The sequence below is a fragment of the Amphibalanus amphitrite genome, unplaced genomic scaffold (genome assembly GCF_019059575.1).
Source record: "Amphibalanus amphitrite isolate SeventyFive unplaced genomic scaffold, NRLGWU_Aamphi_draft 001559F_arrow, whole genome shotgun sequence".
NCBI classification, from domain to species: domain Eukaryota; kingdom Metazoa; phylum Arthropoda; class Thecostraca; order Balanomorpha; family Balanidae; genus Amphibalanus; species Amphibalanus amphitrite.
The window spans coordinates 62,630-78,096 of NW_024883052.1; the positions used below are offsets into that span (position 1 = coordinate 62,630).

The 15,467-nt window shown below is 53.4% G+C and overlaps 1 protein-coding gene across 1 annotated transcript; it reads left to right on the top strand.

Annotated features, from left to right (window-relative positions):
* Nucleotides 1-6,507: 6,507 nt before the first annotated feature.
* LOC122373835 (thioredoxin reductase 1, cytoplasmic-like) lies at nucleotides 6,508-15,467 on the top strand. Its single transcript, XM_043352211.1, has 2 exons — nucleotides 6,508-6,880; nucleotides 13,118-15,467. Exons 1-2 carry the CDS (start codon nucleotides 6,594-6,596, stop codon nucleotides 14,619-14,621), a joined length of 1,791 nt encoding a protein of 596 aa, XP_043208146.1. The 5' UTR covers nucleotides 6,508-6,593; the 3' UTR covers nucleotides 14,622-15,467.

Below are 15,467 nucleotides of genomic sequence, written 5' to 3' on the forward strand. Positions count from 1 at the left end.
CTGCATAAGTTATCAGTGAACCGTGAGGCCTGACCGGCGCGGGGTTAAACCGTGGTTCGAGACTGGAGAGTGTGATGGCATTATATGACGTTTTCAGAGCAGCACCGTGTTGCCAGTAGAATCTGTCACGGTGTCGTTTTGAGCCGCTTGTGTGTGTGTAAAATAGGACAAACAGCGACTGTAAACTACTTCTGAAAACAAACTGGGAATGCTGCTCTGGATGCGTGTCAATGTATTCCTGCCCGGGGCCGGGATGATTCAATGTAACCGAGGTTTTTAGTGAAAACTCGGAAGGCCGTTAGTCCCGAGCCCCAAGGTGCTTTTGCTAAAAAAGCGAAGTGACATCTATTGAATTCCCGGCCTCAGGGCTGGATGGTGTTTCCCATACCTGCCAAAAAGCTCACTAGTACCTATATGATAGTGACATCCATAGGGTGACATCAGCAGCCGTGTGGTTCAACGTGTTAAATCACGCCCCTTGAACCAAGATTACTACAACATAAGGTTGGACAAATCGTGACGTCACGGGTGCTTGGAATATTTGTTTAGTATCCAACTAGACAGTCATAGTGATAGTTTAAACTAAATTGATGGCATAAATCCTATATAATACAATTTCTTAAAAGCTGCGCCTACAAATTACTGAGAGAAAGCTCGTCAGACCCTTCTTTTTTTGCTTGCTAACATTTTATAGGGAGAACGATTTTTTAGTATGAGCATAAAACAGCTAAGCTGGAATAAACTATACTTTGCCAGATAGCAGTGAATTGACGCTGCGGCGACATACAACGGTTGATTGATAAACAACTTGTGGTTGCTAAGGGCGCTTCCGTGTCGTTTATACGATCCTCTCTAAGATTCTGTTTAAGATTGGCTGTGTAATGTAATGTAATTTGTGGAATATATTTGATGATTTAATTTCTTTATACCTTGGGGACATTGTAAAATTGAAATCCGTGAAGTGCACGAAGCAGGTAGGTAGGTATGCGTTGCCTGGTACCCGGGTGCCGTAATGGCACTGGCTCTGGTGATTTACATCCCCCTGGATTAATAATGCATAGAGTACCGAAGGATCCAGGGAATGTGGCTTCCTGGATGAAGGCTGTGCGGCTACAAGCTAACCAAACTCCTAGCAATGCGTGTTTCTGCTCCATCCACTTTAAACCAGAAGACTACGATCGAGATTTGAGATTTGAACTCAACCCGGGGAAGTGTGTCGCGGACAACCCAAGACGTCGCCTGACTAAAACAGCAGTGCCCTCTCTCAACATTCCTGAAAGTGAACACAATGAAAGGTAATTTACCATTTGCTCTTATTTTCATCATTTTTTTTTTCACGAGTTCTGTTTATGTAGCCTACACGGCGGCGCCTGTTTCTGGTACCACACCTGTCCAGTGTCCATACATCTTTTCCGCACATGTTGTGAAAATTTCAGACTCCGGTCGTTCAAGGTCAGGTCACCAGGTAACGTCAAGTGAACTTACTTCAGAAAAGTTCAAAGGCTCGCTGTAGCTACTAGCTACATCGACCAAACGATCATTTTGAAACTTTCAACGAGTGATAAGAGTAGCAGTACCTATATAAATTGTATATCTCATATTTTTTATATCTGTGACCTAAGATCAGGTCGATTTCGCGACCTTTCCATTATAAGTCAATGGGAGAAAATTGAAATGCGTCTCTTTTAACCCACGCCCCGCTGGGGGTCCTGGATTTCCTCGCCCTGCTGGGGGGGGGGGGGGGGGGGGTTGAACGCTTCCATGACAAAATATCGAAACGCAAAAGTTGAACACGCCCCTTCTAACTCGGCCCCTGGGCTACGTAGCGATACGCGGAAGGCGGCGTTCAAAAGAGCGCCAAAAATAATGACGAAATCACTTCAGTCACTTTTTTGGTCAGGTCAAACGTCAGGTCACCAGAGGTCATTGAAGGCAAAATTTCGCCGATTTTTAGGTCAAATGTCGACAGTTTTCAATAAGCCAAGGCATAACTCAGGAACCAATAGAGCTACAGCACCGCGGAAAAGCGCATTCGATAGCACTATCGACGCCCTTTCTGAATAATTATCTCAGATTTGATCTACCTACCGTCAACGGTTTTGCCTGCAGGGGCCAAAAACTGCCATAATAGCCGATTTCTTTGGAAACAGTTTTTCTGCCATAACATTTGACTCCAGCCTTGCACGAGGTTACCTTTACCGGCATCGTGTTCCTCTCGTCAAGACGCATCGAACGAATTTTAATTTGACCTTGAAAGGTCAACTTGAAAATTTGACCTCAGGTCAAGGTCATGACCTGACCGGAAAGGGTCATGCTGCATATCAGTCGATCCGTGTCATCGGAACACATCCAAGGCGTTTTCATCGCTCTAGCATGCCTCCATCAAAAGTTATTCTCGAAAAACTGTTAGATACCATTCGTGACCTGAGATGACCTCAGGGGCATAAATTGGGGTCACGGATACCATTTTCATGCTCATTGTGTCTTAGTTACTTGTAATTCAGTGTTTGGGAGTGTCTATAATAGTTTTTGTCCAAAAGAGGCGCATTTCAATTTTCCCCCATTGACTTATAATGAAGAGTTCGCAAAATTGACCTGACCTTAGGTCATCGATATCAAAATTATGATACACATTTTGTACATACTATTGCTCTTAGCAATCGCTGGAAGTTTCAAAGGGATCGGGCACTCGGTGTAGCTATGGCAGACATTGAAACTTCTTATGAGGTGAGGTTACTTCAAGTGACCTGGTGACCTGACCTTGAATGACCTTGGCCTGAAATTTTTACAACATGTGCCTGAAATTAAGGTGTGCCAAAAACGGCGGCGTGGACCTAACCTAACCTAACCTAACCTATGAGAAATATCTCGTGAAAAACCACAGGGTGTTCAAACACCCCGAAGCAGGGCGCGGGGCCATACTTCCTGGATTGGAAGTATCGCGGTTTAATACTTCCTGGATTGGATGCTATTTCAGTACTCAACCTGGCTCGCTCTCGCCGAATCTTCACCTCACTGATGAAAGAAACGCCCTTTCGAGCAACCCTGAGCCTGAAAACGACCAATCAGCATTCGGCACACAACAGGAGATATCTGACCTTAAAGCCCAAATTCGATCATTGAAAGAAGACCTACAGCTGAAGGCTGAAGAGATGGACAAGTGGAAAACTCGTCTTGGCTGCTTGTTCACAGAACAACAGGTCAGGTCAAAAGACTAAATATCAGTCCAAGGTCAATATCAAACAGTGCAGGGCAGAACCTTTCTAACTCACTATGTCACCCAAAACGACCTTAAACCTACTGGTAGCTTTAAAAGTAAATAAGAAAAAATTAAAAGACCTTAAAAGGGTTTGTCGTAGCTTTTCCACTGTGTTTTATCCGCCCGATCTCGTTTACATAAAAGTGATTTGTCTAAACGTAACCTGCAGTCAACGACCATAGGAATGTACAAAATACTTTAATTCGGGGCTGCGGAGTCGACGAATCTTCGGCAACTCCGACACTTTCATTTCATTTCTTTTTTCCAGACCCAGTGCCTCCTGTCTGCCAAACGTCCTTATCCTTGGGATCAGGATACTATAATCAAGGCACTGGAGCTGCGTGTGCGTCTCTCACGACAACAGTATGAGTACCTCAGATCCACTGGCTACCCTCTCCCATCACTCGCCACAATACAGACGTGGCTGAAAAAGTTCACCGTGCGGCCCGGAGATGCCAGGTCCTGTGTGGACGTGCTCGCTGGTTTCGTAGCCAGCCTTCCGGAGCGAGACAGGGAATGCGTCATAATGTTTGACGAGATGAAGCTGAACGACTCAGCGACATACGACGCCTCTAATGATTGCATGCTGGGGCCAAACGGTCAGCTCCAGCAGGTCATGATCCGCTCGCTGTTCGGTACCTGGAAATACCCAGTGTACTTCCAGTTCGATGAGGCGGTCACGGCCGCATCCTTTCTCCAACTGGTAAAGGACATCGAGTCGTCGGGGGTGAGAATCGTGGCCGCAGTATGCGACATGGGCCCCAAGAACCGCTCCCTGTGGACCCAGCTTGGCATCACATACAAAGGCGACACTTACATCACACATCCATCTGACGACTCCAGGTAAATGCATTACATAGGCGTTATTGACTTTAAATTTTAAAAAAAGTAATTCGGCTTCGTTAAAAAACGACGCCGCATGGGAAGGGTGTTTAATTTTATTGTTCAAACATTCTCCCCGCTCCGGCGTAGTTTAATTTTAAGGTCAGGTCAACGTCAGATCAAATATAAAAGCATTTGTTTGCACAAAATAGTACGAATTCAAGGCAAATCGTCACGAGAAATCCGTTGTTGGTCTTAGTTTAGTGTCCCAAAATTTGTCGATTTCGGATGCCATACCCTCCCCGCCCCATTCCACGGGAGCGCATGTTGAAACGTAATTTTCACTGGCATTATCGGACTTCATTTGTATTGGCGATTTTATTCCCCAGGCGCATTTGGATGTTTGCGGATGCGCCTCATCTCCTCAAACTGCTGAGGAACTACGTCCTCGACGAGGGAGTCCGCCTCCCAGGAGGAGGTCTCGTCAATAAGGACCTAATGACTGACGTCCTGGGCATCGACGGAGACAAGGAGTTTAAGATGCTCCCCAAGCTTGGCGTCAAGTCGCACATCGAGGTAAAAGGTCAAGCGCGGCAAAAGGTGCGACCGGCTGCACAGCTGCTCAGTTCCTCGGTGGCGACGGCTTTGGAGATGTTCCATCCGGAGAAGAAGGAGGAGGCTGACTTCATCCGGCTGTGCGACAGTGTCTTCGATGTACTCAACGGGCACTCACCAGGCGACGCAAAGCCACTGAAGCGTGGTTTAGGGCATGCTGATTCTCCGCAGCTTCAGGTGCTAGCTGACTTCGAGCAGCTCATCCAGACCATGCAGATCGGCACCCGAACGACGCTGCTGCCATTTCAGCAAGGTTTTTTGATGTCGATCAAGTCAGTTCGTGGCCTCATGGAAGACTCCAAGTCTCGCTATGGTCCCGGGACGTACATCCTTCCCGGCAAGGTCAACCAGGACATATTAGAGTCGTTTTTTAGCCTGGTGCGAGGAAAGGGTGGGGCCAATTTCAACCCCACACCAGTGGAGGCCAAGTGCCGCGTGCGGAATCTCACGCTCATGTATGCGCTCCGTCTGGGCATAAATCCCCTATCTGGCTCGGCCGAGCCATCGCATGCCCCGTCGGACGACGAGATCCCGGAGACCGATTTTTTCTCAGATCAGGAGAAGGAGGCCACAGAGAGCGCAACTGATGTAGCAGAGATGGCAGAGCTGTTGAGGACCGCCAACTGTGCGGCGTCCTCACGCTCACGGATGCCCGAGTCGCGACCGGCGTCGAAGGAGTCACGTCTGAGCAGTATGCTATGGCACACGCAGCCGGATACATATCGGCCAAATGCCGTAAGGTTGACCCATGCCTTGGTACCCCATCCGCCTTCGCGGACGAGAGAGCGCCTGTCCAAACCCTATGGACTAGACTTATGAGTCGGGGCGGTCTCAGTGTACCCACCCAGAGCTGGCTGGATACATTCGGTGAAATGGACGCAATTTTCTGCGCGTATCATCACATGGAACCTGACGGTCTTTCAAGAAAGCCAGGCGTCATAGCCGACATGGTCTGTCTCCTCGGCTCACGCTTCCCATCCGTGGACATCCGAGTAGTAAAAAGGTATGCGCGTCTCCGTACTTTTATCAGACTCGGGGCTGTGAACAGACGCATGAAAAAAGTCAACGACTCTGATGGGATGCGTGAGACGAGGAAGCGGAAGCAGTTTGGCGGACATCGCTTTTAAGCTATTCGTACTAAAGTACGCGGCATTGTGACGGATCTTGAATGGATTTGAACATTAGTTGGCACTTGGCAGCAAGATTACTTAACTACCTTGGCAGCGCTGACAGTCCCACTGCCGCTCTCATGCTTTGTCACTAAATGACATGAATATCAGCAGCAGCAAGTAGAGCTTGTCACTTTATAAGACTTGAAAGACCGTCAGGTGTCATAGGATAAGCACAAAACACAACATTATGTCTCCTTCACTCCTTCATTATTTCATTTCATTTCATTTTTTTTTTTTCAGTGAACCCGCGGCCGCGCACCAGCGCCGCAAAATTTGGCATGGCTATTCCCTCATTATCAAAAGGGGGATTTATTCAGTTAATTTATTCTTAATTAAGTTAAAAGTTTACGAGACGCTGGGGGACGCACTCCCATCCCCGCCCCCGCAGGCGCGCGGGCTCAAGGCCACATAACCCGCGGGTTAATAGCCTTTCATTCATTATTATGACTAAATATGTCCATGTCAAGGATAGCCAAACTTGTGTCAATGCCCTGATTTTAAGTGTTTTGCGTGATGTCCTACAAATGGCTGTGTGATGTTTTTTTGTAGTTTTTAATGAGTTTTTAGGTAGGTATAGCTATGTGGTTATCGTATTTAAAGGTATTTCTTGAAGTACCGATATACAATGCGGCGGTGTCATCAAGTTCGATCGAGGGACTCTCGAGTCAGCAGTGGCGCGTGTCGGGTGCGCGTGATTGTGCGGCGTGTCCTGCTGGGTGGGCGGCATGGCACCCACGCCGGGGAGCGGTGCAGCTGCTCAAGTTGATACTTTTATTAAAGAAAACAAAGTTGCCGTGTTCAGCAAGTCATGGTGTCCCTTTTGTGACAAGGTGAAGCAGTTATTTAAAACAAATGGAATCGCCTACGGAGCACTGGAGCTCGACCAAGTTGAGGACGGACCGGCACTCCAGGATGCCCTGAAGGAGCGCACAGGCCAGAGCACCGTGCCCAACGTGTTCGTCAACGGAGAGCACGTGGGCGGCTGCGACGACACCCTGCAGGCCCACTCCAGTTGTTACGTCAATAACATTTTAACGATTGTTCTTGCCGGGTATCGTAAAAGGGACCAGTTACTTTAAATGACTGTATTCGAAATTCGTAAAACTATTAGCCAAGTGTCGATACAAATTCACCTCTTTTCACATCGTTTCACATCATCCATCATTCACCCAGACTGTTCTACATTTTCATAATTTTCCATCATTGTTGGATTTCATGTGAAATCTGCACGGATCCTCCTCATAGGGATAATTAATTGACACTTTAAGAAATAACACCCTCCCCCCGCCAACGGAGCGGACCAGGCGCACACGAGCTCATGATCCGAGCGCCTCCTCCAGCAGGCAGAGCCGCCGGGCGGGGCGGTGCACTTCTCCTCCACGGACCAGTACGCGCGCCGACCGGACGCGGCCATCAGGCCCAGGAACTGTCTCGGTCACGCGTCCCAGGGGCCACTGGCCGCGCGGGCTGCCGTTCTCCACGATGAGGACGAGATCCCCCACTGCCAGGCTGCGACTTTCCGATCTCCACTTCGGTCGGCATGCCAGTCCTGGTAGATACTCTCGAAGCCATCTCCGCCAGAACTGGTCTGTTAGCGCCTGGCTCTGCCGCCAAACTCGTGTAGAGCAGCTCTCTTCGTCTCGGAACAATCCTGGAGGCAGACGCCTGACCGGACGCCCCAACAGCAGATGATTGGGCGTCAGTGCCTCCAAACTGTTCGGGTCTGTCGACACGTGCGTGAGTGGGCGGCTGTTGACGACTGCTTCCACTTCAGTCAGAACAGTGTGCAGTACTTCCTCGGAGACAAGCAGCCGCCCGAGGACAGCTCTCAGCGCGCGTTTGACAGTCCCCACCATCCGTTCCCAGGCGCCGCCCATATCACAGGCAGCCGGTGGGTTAAAATGCCACCGGATATCGCGTTGAGTGAGCTCATCGCTGATAGTGTGCTGGTTCCATTGTCGCAGCAGCTGGCGTAGCTCTTTCTCTCCAGCCCGCAGACACGATCCGTTGTCACAGAAGACGTCTGATGGCGGTCCACGTCGTGCGATATACCTGCGGAAGGCCATCAGGAAGCTCTCGGTGCTCAGGGAGGACGTCAGCTCCAGATGGACCCCGCGCGTGGAGAGGCACGTGACCAGCATACACCACTTCTTCTCGAATCGTCCTCCATGCACCTTGATCTTTAGAGGACCGAAGAAGTCGAGCCCAATTGAACTGAAGGCGTACTTCGTGTCGAAACGTGCGGTCGGCAAGTCGGCCATGCGGGGCTGACACGGCTTAGCTCGGCGTCGTCGGCAAAAAGAGCAGTCAGCCACTACCTTCTTGACTTCTTGCCGGGCGCGCGGCACCCAGTAGGCCTGACGGAGCTCATTTAGGACATGTTCGGTTCCCGCGTGCATCAGTCGTCGATGAACTGCGTCGATGATGACCCTCGAGATGCAGCTACTTCTCGGGAGGATCACAGGGTGGCGGGTCTCTTCTGGCACAGGAGCATTAGATAGTCGTCCGCCGACTCGTAACAGCCCCTCTGAGTCTAGCATTGGAGTCAGCTGCAGAAGACTGCTTGACGAAGGGAGCTCCTTGCCTTCGTTCAGTGCCTCAATCTCTTGGGCGAATGCCTGCCGTTGGGCAAATCGCACCGCCATGTTTTCTGCTTCATGTAGCTCCTCGGCAGATAGTGGCTCCCGCTCGAGGGCGTTTGGCTGTGCGACCTGAGACTTCAGCACTCTCAACATGTTCCTCGTGAATCGCAGAATCCAGGCGACAGTTCTTTGGTAGCGGACCCATTTAGAGAACCGTTGTGGGTCAGGCAGAGTAAGGAGGGTGGCCAGCCGGGTGCTGTGTTGTGTGACCATCACGGTCTTAAGCTCTGGATCCTCATCTTTCAGTGACAGCTGCTGGTCTGGTGGCCAGGCATCTTCTGACTGCCACAAGAAGTCGGGTCCCCTTATCCATCGGCTGTCTCTCTTCAGGTCGGAGGCTTTCGATCCCCGCGAGCAGTCGTCTGCTGGGTTGAGCTCGGTCGGCACATGACGCCACTGTCTGGGCTCAGACACGTCACGGATCTCGGCCACACGATTAGCAACGAACGTGTGGAAGCGCCTGCTGTTGTTCTCGATGTAGCTGAGGACGACTTTGCTGTCGCTCCAAAAGACCGTGTCACTTTGATTCAAGTTCAGCTCCTGAGCTACTTGGGCCGCCAAGCGCACAGCCAGCACCGCCGCCTGCATCTCTAGACGGACGATCGTCAACCTTTTTAGCGGCGCCACCCTACATCGGCTCATAATCAAGGAGCAGTGGATAGCACCGTCTGCATATTCGTGCCTGAGGTAAGCGACTGCCCCAAAGGCTCGCTCAGAGGCGTCACAGAAGACGTGTAACGTCTTCGTGACTGTTTTCTTGGTGTGTTGCTGATACGCGTAGCATCTTGGGACTCGAATCTTCTCTATTGACTGCAACTCTGAGATCCAAGCTGCCACTTCGCTGCACTCCTCGTCAGAGAGAGGGCTGTCCCAGGTGTGTTCAGTCGACCAGAGTGTCTGCAGTATCATCTTCCCCATGACCAGGAAAGGGCTCGCCAGCCCCAGTGGGTCAAAAATACCAGCGATAACCCGTAGGATCTCGCGCCTTGTAGTTGGTGTTGTCGGCCCGACATTCGTGACTGACGGAGCACTGGGACTCAGCTCATCTAGCTCTGCATCCCACTGCACACCCAGGACCTTCTGTGCCGGGAGTGACGCGCTTAGGTCTACGGCACCAACTGCTCTGTCTTCCATCGGAATTCTCGCAAGCACCTCCCTGGAGTTGCTGTTCCATTTGCAGAGTCTGAAGCCTCCCCTGGAGAGCAGTGCCGTCACCTCTGCCGCCGTCTCTTGTGCTGTATCTTTGTCTGGTTCAGAGGTGGCCAAATCGTCCATATAGAAGTCTCTTTCGACAATTTCACGTGCTCTGCGTCCAGCTACAGTGTCATCACTCTTCTCCTGGGCTGTTCGGCGTAGTACATAGCTGGCTGATGCTGGAGAGCTCCGAGCGCCGAATATTACCCTGTACATTTGGTATATATCTGGCGGACGGGTGCTATCCAGATCACGCCAAAGATAGCGGAGTGAGGCCTGGTCCTCAGCTCTCACAGCCACCTGCATGAACATCTTCTCTATGTCGGCGCAGAGACCAACAGACCCTAGACGGAAACGTAGCAGCACCCCTGGGAGTGATCTTAGGAGGTCCGGTCCAGACAGCAGATGCCCGTTAAGGGAGGTACCTCCATAGCTGCTCGCTGCGTCGAAGACCACGCGGAATTTGCCTGGCTTGCTGGTGACTGCGTGATGAGGCAAATACCAGGTGCGGTCATGTTGTACGAGCAGTTCCTCATCATCAAGCTTCCGCGCATATCCTTTCTTCACATTTTCCTCCATGCTCTGTTGGTACGCTGTCGCCTTCTCAGGAGCTCGGCGCAGAGCCCTCTCTGTGTTTTCCAGCCGGCGCATGGCCATGGGGTAGTTGTCAGGCAGCTTGACATTTTCATCACACCACAGCAGCCCTGTCTCGTAGCGATCGCCGCGCCACGTGGTAGTCCTTGCCATGATGTCTTCAGCTTGCCGGTCTTCCTGAGATGTCGGCTCTTTCATGTTGTACGCAGTACCAAATGCCTCCGTTGACCACCAGTCCTTCAGCATAGTCACCAGCTCGTCATCAGCTGAGCGGTGCTTGGAAATGTGCATCACCTCTCGCTGGCCATGGGTCACCAGCTGAGCCACATTTCCGGTCAGACACCAGCCGAAGTGGGTTCGTACTGCCACTGGTTGTCCTGGCTTGCCGACTCTGACCTCCTGCTGCAGCATGGCCTCCAGAACATTGGCCCCCAGCAGCAGTTCAACGGCCTTTCCATTGTTGTCTGGAATCACTATGTCATCCAGATGCTTCCAGGCCTTCCTTTGCTTCCAGTCCACGCTTTGAGGACGCACATTCAGTCGGGCGACGGAGAACACCTCTGGTACTGTGACCGTGTTGGCGTTACTTCCTGGGGACAAGGAGGACACTTGTAGACTCGTTCTGATCGCGAGTCTGTTGCCTCCGCTTCCTTCAACATTGGCCAGTTGTAGCTCCCTCCTGTCTCCGTCAATCCCCAGCTCCTTAAGCACGTGCTCCTCGCACAGACTCGTATCGGCACCGGAGTCCAACAGTGCGAGGGTATCCTTGTAGCGTCCTTCAGTTCCATGAATCCGGATTGGAACAATTTGTAGCAAGGTGCGCTGACTTGTATGCGTCTCCGTCTGCGTCATTGCCATTACGTCACGGGCGTCTGTCGTCGCCGTCGGTCTTGTTTGTGCGGGATGAGGAGATTGCGCTGACGGTATGTGGAGAAGGCGATGGTGTCTCCCCTTGCAGCCCCGCTCTCCACAGACTGTCCTGCTCGAACATTTGCTCAGCCAGTGGCCAGTACTGAGACATCGGAAACAGCGGCGGCCACTGCGCACGATGTGACCGCGCTCCTCCGGTGTTTTCTCCAGAAAAGATGGGCATTCGGCAAGTGCGTGGGCGCCACTTTGGCACACAACACATTCAGCACTGACAGCCGCTCCAGAAGCAGTCGCAAAAGTTGTGCGCTGAGCTGAACTTTTATTCCCTCTTGTGTCGCCCCGGCGCCTGTTCAGCGGTGCCGGTGTATGCGCTGATCTGGCGACACTGTCCTGTACCCTTGAGCAGAGCGCAGGCTGAACGCGGCGGCCCGCCAGCACTACTTTCCCAAGCCAAGAATCAATGTCCTCCAGAGTGGGTACTTGTGGCATCATTTCCACTTCTAGCTGGCCCCACTGCCAGGCCAGCGTGCTTGGTAGCTTGGCTATCACCTGCTGCATTGAAGAGGTCGCAGCCAAATCCGCTTGGTAGCCCATGCTCTTTAGTACGCACACGGCCGTGTGCAGGGCTCGCGACAGACTTGTCAGGCCAGCGATATCGTTGTGCTTCACTACCGGATGCTGAAGAATGCTGCTGAGTGTGCTCTGGACGACAGCAGTCGGGTTTCCGAATTGAGTCTCCAGCTCGCTCAGCGCCACTTCATAGAGCGACATGTCACAGAGCAGACCACGCACGGCTTCACGAGCGTCTCCCGTCAGGAACGACTGGAGGTGAATCATGCGCTCTGTGTCAGTCAGTGACGCATTATCATGAACCAGGGCTCGAAAGAGCGAGATCCACCGGGGCCACTCTAACGGAGACCCATCAAACATCCCAAGCTGTATCTTGGGCAGCGATGCATGAACAGGAGCGAAGTTTGTGTTGGCTTCGACCCATCGTCTTGTGCGATGGCTTCGATCGGGCGATCTGTTTACCGGGTTGTTCTCTTGATCGGGTGGACGAGTCGGGTTACTCCCTCCCGCATTTCCAGCCTGCGCTCCGGCAATACTTTGACACGCTGCAGCCTGCGTGTCACCAAGCATTTGACACTGGACCCGCTGATCAGACTGCTCGTTCTGAACGCGAGCCATCGGGGTCGGCGGCACAGGGCTCACCCTGTCAACAGCGCGGTCCATGGGCGGCGGCTGGTGGTGCATGGACACCGGTCGCATTCCATCTTCATCTGCAGTGCCGACCGAATTTCGCAATCCAACCTCTTCTTCCATTATTTGAAGCTCCAGCGCGTCTACCTCCGCTTGGTCAGCTGCCTGTCGTGCTTCGGCTAAAGCCTCATCTCTTGCTAGCCTCGCACGAACCTCAGCTGCCTTAATCTTCTCGTCTGCCACTCGCTTCGCCTGTTCGGCTTTGAGCTGTGATACGAGCGCTCGTCTCCTTACCGAACTGCGAGTGGTGGACGTAGAGCTCATTTCAGCCTCACTTCGGGTTTTGAGACTTGCGGATGCAGACCTATCACCGCAAGCCGATCGTACACTCATAGTTACGTTACCTATCGAATCGCAGTCAATCAATTCCTTAACTGGTTACAGTTATCTTACGGTACTCTATCCGGCCCGGAGGACCATAATGTTACGTCAATAACATTTTAACGATTGTTCTTGCCGGGTATCGTAAAAGGGACCAGTTACTTTAAATGACTGTATTCGAAATTCGTAAAACTATTAGCCAAGTGTCGATACAAATTCACCTCTTTTCACATCGTTTCACATCATCCATCATTCACCCAGACTGTTCTACATTTTCATAATTTTCCATCATTGTTGGATTTCATGTGAAATCTGCACGGATCCTCCTCATAGGGATAATTAATTGACACTTTAAGAAATAACACCAGTGGTAAGCTAGCCTCGCTGCTGAACGGAGGTGGCGGAGACGCCCAGCACGACTACGATGTGGTCGTGGTGGGCGGCGGCTCCGGCGGCCTCGCCTGCAGCAAGGAGGCGGCCGTGCAGGGTGCGCGAGTGGCCGTCTGTGATTTCGTCAAACCGTCCCCGCAGGGCACCACGTGGGGCCTGGGCGGCACGTGCGTCAACGTCGGCTGCATCCCCAAGAAGCTGATGCACCAGGCGGCGCTGCTGGGAGAGGCCGCAGAGGACGCCCAGAAGTTCGGATGGTCCATCAACACACCCACCCACGACTGGGAGAAGCTGGTGACGGCCGTGCAGAGTCACATCGGCTCCCTCGACTGGGGCTACCGGGTGCAGCTCCGTGAGAAGCGCGTCACCTACCTCAACGCCTACGCCCAGTTCGTCGACGAACACACGCTCAAAACTGTCGACAAGAAGGGCAAGGAGAAGACCATCACATCCCGATACATCGTGTTGGCCACCGGCGGCCGACCTCGCCTGCCGGACATCCCCGGCGCGCGCGAGTACGGTATCAGCAGCGACGACATCTTCTCGCTGCCGCACTCGCCGGGCAAGACGCTGATCGTGGGGGCCAGCTACATTGCGCTCGAGTGCGCCGGCTTCCTGCGCGGCCTCGGACTGGACGTCACTGTGATGGTGCGGTCCATTCTGCTGCGCGGCTTCGACCAGCAGATGGCTAACCTGGTGGGCGAGCACCTGGAGAAGCGCGGCGTCAAGTTCATCCGCCAGTGTGTGCCCACCGAGCTGCAGCTGATAGAGGAGGGACCGCCGCGACGAGTCAAGGTGCTGGCCAAGACCACCGACGGCGAGGTGGTGGAGGGCGAGTACAACACGGTGCTGTTCGCCATTGGCCGGGACGCCTGCACAGACAACATCGGACTGGACAAGGTCGGCGTCCAGCTCAGCCCCAAGGACGGTAAGGTGGTGTGCACACCGGACGAGAAGTCGACCGTCTCCAACATATACGCCATCGGAGACGTGGTGAGCGGGAAGCCGGAGCTGACGCCGGTGGCGATCCAGGCCGGCCGTCTGCTGGCGCGCCGGCTCGTCAACGACGCCTCCATCCTGACCGACTACGCGAACGTGGCCACCACCGTGTTCACGCCCATGGAGTACGGCTGCATCGGCCTCTCTGAGGAGGACGCGATCGCCCAGTTCGGAGAGGACGACATCGAGGTGTACCACCAGTACTTCACGGCACTGGAGCACACGGTGGCGCAGCGGGACGAGAACGGCTCCTACGCCAAACTGGTCTGCTGCATCAGCCAGGAGTACAAGGTGGTCGGGTTCCACATCGTGGCGCCCAACGCCGGGGAGATCACCCAGGGCTACGCCGTGGCCATGAAGCTGGGCGCTCGCAAGTGGGACTTTGACGCCACCATCGGCATCCACCCGACCGTGTCAGAGAACTTCACAACGATGAACGTCACCAAGAAGTCTGGCGCCGAGAGCAAGTCCTCCGGCTGCTGAGGTTAAGCTGGCTACTGGGCCGGCGGCCGGTGCGCCTGTGCGCCGCTGCCGGCCCAGTAGCTGATTGGGCGGTGACGGAGCGTCTGCCGTGTGTCCAGCCGTGCGCGGCGGGACGCCGTATGACGGCGCGGCCCCAGCCCTGTCTCAGGAGGGCCGCGCCCGAGGAGAGCAGCGCCCTCACCGCCCCCCCCCCTACCGACACCGCCCGGCGCGCGTGTCCCCCGCTCCCCGCGCTCAGGGCCGCCGGCTACCGGCGGAGCGTGGCTCTGCGGCGCGCCCGCCTGTTACACAGAGCCCGACTTCTGGCCGGAGCCGTCCACTGTTACGATTGGTCGTTGGATTCCGCTCGTGTTGTCCGGGTCTGATTGCAGTGAGCTCGTCGCACCGAGTGTCTCAGTTGTGATTGTGATTGGCGGCGCGGGTCTGTGCGCCCGGCGCCGTTCAGGCGGGCCGCTGCCGGCGGGTACCGGGGCCGGCCCTCCGCTGTGCCGAGGACAGGCGCCCGGCCCGACTCCGGCCCGCGGTCTGCCCCCGAGTAATTCTGTAGGTTGATTTATCAGATCGCCGCCGGTACCTCCCAGTGACACATAATAATGTGAGCGCGTTTGCGTGTGTCCATCGATTCACTATGCCGAAAGTTGAGATGCGCTGTGTAGTTCACCGTCATCTGGGAATTTGAACAGAATGCCGCCTTTTCGAGAACCGGTGTGACTTGTCTGGCCTAGCTGGCCCGGTTCTGTTCACGAACTGTAGCCTCTGCTCTCAGTCTGTCCTCTGAGCATTGACGCTCTGTTATATTGGTACTGTCAATAAAATTGCATAGGATATTTAAAAAAAAAAAAAAAA